The sequence below is a fragment of the Physcomitrium patens genome, chromosome 3 (assembly GCF_059467195.1).
Source record: "Physcomitrium patens ecotype Gransden chromosome 3, ASM5946719v1, whole genome shotgun sequence".
Lineage (NCBI taxonomy): Eukaryota > Viridiplantae > Streptophyta > Bryopsida > Funariales > Funariaceae > Physcomitrium > Physcomitrium patens.
Genome location: NC_143412.1, coordinates 22,655,314 through 22,661,532, shown reverse-complemented (window position 1 = coordinate 22,661,532; position 6,219 = coordinate 22,655,314). Strand labels below are relative to the sequence as shown.

Sequence of the window (6,219 nt, the reverse complement as noted above, 5' to 3'; positions counted from 1 at the left end):
TCAGGAGACATAATCTTGTACTAACTTGAATTATATAAGGTTAGTCAATTTATTATATGCTAATTTTTCTACATTGATGAGCCAAAATTGATTCCTAAGTTTGGTCTCAAACTCCTTCTAGTTACAAAATCTTCCTAGAGCTCTATAATTTTGAGCTCAATGTCACCATCAAATAGCTGTTACACCTCTCAAATAGTTGGCTACATACATAATTCTTTGAGTGGTGCTTGCCCTAGATAGTTGGAAGCATTGTCGCATATTAAAGAGCTATTGACATACATCTTCTTGTCTTGAAGTTCTAAAATATATTTTGGACTTGCTTAATTTTAGCATAGTAGATCTCAACTTCGTTGTCCTTGTAAAGTAGCTATTTGGTCTAAGAGATGTTGCACCTGAGCCTCCATCTAGGATGGCTCTATTATATCTCCTATGCTACAATTTCATTGCCAAATTTTGCTATTGTAATGCCTTCTACCCTTCCAATTGACTTCTTAAAAGTAGCTTGTGGTAGTCCTAAAATTATAACTGGTGTAATTACAACAATTGACCTCTAACTAGACAATGGTTATGAATATATTACTAAAGAATAGACTAACACTCGCTTTGATACTAATGAAAGAAGATTGAATTCTCTTAAAGATCTAAAACCCTTTTAGTCTATAATAACATAAATTCTATTATAAAGTAGGACAAAACTAAATAGAACTAAATAAAATAGAACATAAAAGACAAAATTGAGCAAAAAAAAATAGAACAAAACAAAACAAAAAATTTAAAGTAAACTTTATTGAGAGAAAGGGACCAAATCCATATCTAATCAAATGCCCCAAATGACCTTAGTCTGTCCTATTTATACTTTGTTCCACCATCTTAAAACTTTTTAGAATATCCCTAATAATGGATCCTACCAAGATAACCACCTTTTAGAATGTTCTATGGTGGATCCTATATAGACCACCAACTTGGCCCCAATTCTAAAAACTTCTAAAAAATTTCCAAAAATAGCCTCAATTACCTATTTCTACATGTCAATAATATAATTAACTTATCCATCCCCCATTACATCCAATCTACAAGAAATAAAGACAAACTTGCTTCCACCTTATTCAAAAATATAAGAATATATTTTTTTTCTTTAACCACACATATATCTATTACCTCTCTACTAATAATAGAAATTATGATGAAAGAAAAAAAAGAGACAAGAAAAAGAAAAAGAAAATATTTACATGTTAGTTCAACTATGTACTATTGGAAAGGCACAAGCACCAGAAATTTGAGTCTAATTTTAATCTTAAAAAAAGAAAAATCAAACTCACACATGTGTCTATATTATATGCACATGTTTTTTTACACATGGAAAAACATTACATGTCATCTCTCCCCCATTTTTTAATTTTTAATTTTTTTTATCCCTTTTCAAATCTTGAATAATAATAATAATAATAATAATAACAAATAATGTCATCCAGGGTAAAATAAATCAGAGATAATGATAATAATTTATTTTACAGAAACATAGAAAAAAAATATACACATAAAATACGGAGGTGGTGCAACTAGAATGGAGCGGATGTTTTCGAAGCTCAAACCAATTGTAAACAGAGGCAATCGACTGAGCCGGCGACGGTAATAGGATAGACGGTTATAGATTACAACGAGAACAGTTTGTGTCGGTAATGGGGAATGCCAGTAATAGGTTGCAGTGGTAACAGGGTGCGACCAGCGGTGACCAAAGCCGAGGGAGGAGCGTGAAGCCGCCGCCAGAGGTGAAAGCACACGGTAAACCACTCTGGAAGCGCCACTGGGACCTGTCCCGTTGGGTCAATGAATGGTAATGAAAGGTGCGCGGGCAGTGTCTGGACAGCACCGGTTGCTTGGCCCTCTTGCTTTGCCCCCCCTCGCTTGCTTGTTTTGTCTTCACACTCACTCGCTCTCGCTCGCTGATTTCTATTCTCCGATCCGGATCATTCATTCCGATGTCCGTCGATCTCCCCATTGGCTGCAGATTCCACCAATGGCGACGTGGAGGCACATTGTTGTTTACGGTAACTATTGCATTCGCCTGACACGCTTCCCTTGTCGTCTCGTCTCGTCTCGTCTCACATTCTCAGCAGCAGCAGCAGCAGAGGAAGAGGAGGAGCTGCTCATCGATCGATCGATGTCCTTACTCCTCGCTCTCTCCCCAATCGAGCTCAATTTCTCGTGAATGCGAACAATACTCGACCTCCGCCTTCAACTGTAGTTTCCAAGTGATGGCGCTCTCCCTTGCCTCCCACTTGGATCATCGTCAGTTGTCGAGTCGTAAATTTGCGTGTGTGAGTGTTGCGCTGAGGTGTCGTGGCGTTCCCCAATTTTCCTCTCTCAGAAGAACGCGGAAGTGCTCTGGGTTCGTGAGTGGGAAGCTGGAGGTGAATCGGAAGGCGGGTGGTGGATTTGAATTTGGTGTCAAGGTTCCAAGGTTGGTGCGGATTGTGGGCGGGAGATTTGAATTGGGTAGATCTGTCGAGGATGGTGATGGGGATGCCTCTTTTAGTCGATTTGGGGAGAGTTCGGATGGAGTGAAGAGGAGATGGGACAGTTTCGAGGAGAAATTGGCCGCAGCCTGGTCTGCGGCGTATTTGTGGGTGGTTCCAGCCGCGATCGTGGTGTCGTTGATGAGCGAGCCCTTGGATGCCGCTGCTGCTGCTGTTCTGGTGCCCCGGAAGTTGCAAGGCGACGAGCTGGCCACTGTGGAACTGTTTCAAGACAATACTCCGTCCGTTGTGTATATCACCAATCTTGCTTTCCGGTGTGTATCCTTCCTATCTTTCTTTTGGCTAAATTTCAGACGGCCTTGCAAATTTTCATTCGCTCTGATTCTGTCAGGACAAAAATGAGCATGAGCCGATCCCAAGGGCCATGTAATCAGTGTTTTTCAGCTTGACATTCCGTAGAAAGAAGTGTAAAATTCTCATAGTTACAAAGTGCATCCAGGTTGGATACCTGCCATAACCTTGTCCGAAATATTGTTCTATCTGCTTCTGGATTTGAGACTTGCAAGAGTAGTACTTTTCTTAGTATTTACCAAAATATTGTCATACTTCGTGAGGGACTCAGTTTTGTACTTGCAATTAGCGATGCAAGTATTTTGAAAGGTGCTGGGTGAAAGAGACCGGAGTTGTAAATTTGTTGCGGAAATGGAATGAACTCTTCAGTCGTGGATAGCGATGTATTGATTCATACCACAAACGATCAAGAATGAGTTGCTGAGCATGGTGAAAATAGAGTATTTCCGGTGTGTCTTAAGAGCAAGAGTTACAGAAGTTGAAAACGATGTGAGGATGTGCGTGCAGGAGGAGGGACGTCTTTACTCTTGATGTCATGCAAGTGCCGCAGGGCTCGGGATCAGGGTTTGTCTGGGATAAGAAGGGCCACATTGTAACAAACTATCACGTCATTCGAGGGGCTTCGGACCTGCGGTACGATTCAAATTTTTGGTTTAATTCTTCCGTGAACTTGTTGTTGTCCTGGATCTTCTCGAAAGCTTGAAACGCATACAGAGCTGTTAAGATTATTAGAGTTAAATTGAATTTGGTCTTGTGTTGCTTCGCCCTTACAAAACATCATCCGAAATTCACTTCTTACTGTTTTCTAAAGGCAAAGTCTGTGTCATATTAGGGTGACAATGGGCGACCAGACTGTGTATGAAGCCGATATAGTTGGATATGACGAGGACAAGGACGTGGCAGTGCTTCATATTGACGCACCTGAAGAGGAGTTGCGTCCGCTACCGGTGGGCACCTCGTATGACCTACTAGTGGGTCAGAAAGTATTTGCAATCGGCAATCCGGTACTTATTTACATCCCACCAGCCATTTTCTTGCCCTTTCAAGGTGGTGTAGCAGATAAATTTCAGCCAATTAATAATTCCAATTACGTCGTGATCTCGGAGTTGGCTTGTCAACGCTTATTGAATTTGGATCACATCTCAAAGAGCTAAGCCAATTCCTCAATGTTTAGATCGATATATATATATATATATATATATACATATGTGTGTGTGTGTGTGTGTCATTACTTCTTTTTATAATTTATTCTTTTGGATGCAGTTTGGGCTTGATCACACACTTACCACGGGAGTGATAAGGTATTTACAGTGACTATACTTAATTTTCTACTAAGTTTGTAGTTTTCATCGATCTGGAGCCATTTTTTCAGTTCACATTTTGAGTACGTAAACATAAACTGGTTTATCTTGTTGGTATTGTACGCAGCGGTTTAAGGCGAGAAATCAGTTCGGCAGCAACTGGACGTCCAATTCAGGACGTTATACAGACGGATGCAGCAATTAATCCTGGTAACAGTGGAGGCCCCTTACTAGATAGTGGTGGCAACCTAATTGGGATCAACACTGCCATATACTCACCATCTGGCGCATCATCGGGTGTGGGATTCTCAATACCCGTTGACACGGTATACTATACTCCGTTTCTATGTCGAAGACTAAGTTCTATATTTTCAGGTTCATCTACTTACAGAGGAAGTGAAAGCTCATTTTTCATGTTGAAAGGTGATGTGTGACATGCCCTCGATGCACTCACTTTCAGTGAAATCTAACTCTGAGCTCATGATTTGCAAACTTTATTGACTTAAGCCACTGGATTAGACTGAATTCAGGATTTTGCGATTGCTATATCCAGGTGAGTAGCATTGTGGAGCAGATTGTGAAATATGGGGGAGTAACCCGTCCCGTTCTAGGAATCTCATTTGCACCTGATCAATCAGTAGAACCATTGGGCGTTAGTGGCGTGCTCGTGCTGGATGCTCCACCGAATGGACCAGCAGGCAAAGCAGTAAGTTCCCAGTATTATAAAATTTGAGGATGTTTTGCTTTCCCTCTTTTGTTCTTTCTCTGATTGGCATTTGTGATTGTGGTATGCTTCACATGCTAATGTTCTGGGACCGGATTTGTTTTGTGGGAGCAGGGGCTACATTCAACGAGGAGAGACTCCTACGGGCGCCTGGTGCTTGGAGATGTTATCACCTCGATGAACGGGAAGAAGATTTCTAATGGCAGTGATCTCTACAAGATCCTGGACCGTTGCAAAGTGGGAGACACGGTATAATCCTGATAATAAAAAATTGAATAAACTTCCTGCAACCACCATCCTTCCTTCTAGTTGTTCAAGTGATAAATTCGAATCGATTGTATAAGTTCTAGTGAATTCTTCCGGCGTAGTACATAAGGCACAACTAATATGTTGTGTGTCATGTTATGTGATGACAGGTGAACTTGGAGGTTCTCCGTGGGGATCAGACAGTGGGTGTGGATGTCATACTGGAACCCAGAGATTAGCTGCGGTTTAATCTTGACGTCATATCGTACATATTGTCAATAGTGTGCTGCATTATTCCGAGCCATCCTGTAGATTGATACCTCAAACTGGATTCATGATTTAAGTGTTGGTGAGATTCTGTGAGATATTTTGTATTTCAGTTTTGTAAAATACGTAAAATAATTCAGCATGTTTCATACCTTCTGGGATTATTACTTCAGCATCAGATATGTTTCCAGCATGTACATGCATATGCTGCTTGTTCTCAGTATGTATGTTTTATGCTCTACGCCCAACAATTACCAACAGGGAGCTTGTATTTCCAATTTCGATAGTCACAGCACCCGCAACACTGGTCGGTTACAGATTCCCACGCATGAGAACAAAAAATGATACACGATTCTCTGAGAATATAGAGATCTTCCAATCAGGAGTCGTGCAATTCGCAAGGAATCATGACTGAACAAAACCCCAGCTCGTAGTCATCGTGTATCAATGGAAGTATCCAAAATAAGTGCATCAATGAACAAGCTAAATTTGGTTCCGTGGAGTGACCGCCTGGTCTGGCAAATTTGCGGATGGATGCCCTCCTCGTGATAGAGATCCGTTCGTTCACTGGAATTGGAATCTAAAAGTCAGGCGAGATTCGACGCAGTCACCCTTTCAATTCCAGGACGTCCCACTTCATCCTGAAATCTAGGACCGAACCCACGAAGCAGGATTTCAACCGAATCCAAATTCCTCAGAGCAGGTAATCATCCTCCACACGTCGTCAGTCACACTTGAATCGAATTGAACGTTTGTTATGGGTAACTAACTGAACTGGTCGATCGCAAGTTGCGTTCCAACTGCAGCATCAGCCAGTTCCTGAGCACCGAATAGCAGTTCCAGTGCTCTAAAT

General features: G+C 41.3%; 1 protein-coding gene across 2 annotated transcripts; it reads left to right on the top strand.

Annotated features, from left to right (window-relative positions):
- Nucleotides 1-2,081: 2,081 nt before the first annotated feature.
- On the top strand, nucleotides 2,082-5,517 carry LOC112279256 (protease Do-like 1, chloroplastic). Of its 2 annotated transcripts, none has more exons than XR_016502306.1 (8): nucleotides 2,082-2,791; nucleotides 3,336-3,461; nucleotides 3,661-3,832; nucleotides 4,092-4,129; nucleotides 4,257-4,552; nucleotides 4,683-4,835; nucleotides 4,968-5,102; nucleotides 5,270-5,517. XR_016502306.1 is itself a non-coding variant. In XM_024513503.3 (8 exons), exons 1-8 carry the CDS (start codon nucleotides 2,256-2,258, stop codon nucleotides 5,336-5,338), a joined length of 1,428 nt encoding a protein of 475 aa, XP_024369271.1. In that variant the 5' UTR covers nucleotides 2,082-2,255; the 3' UTR covers nucleotides 5,339-5,517. The 2 variants fall into 2 exon arrangements, 1 of the variants encoding a protein (XP_024369271.1); XM_024513503.3 differs by having other exon boundaries at nucleotides 4,257-4,455.
- Nucleotides 5,518-6,219: the final 702 nt, after the last annotated feature.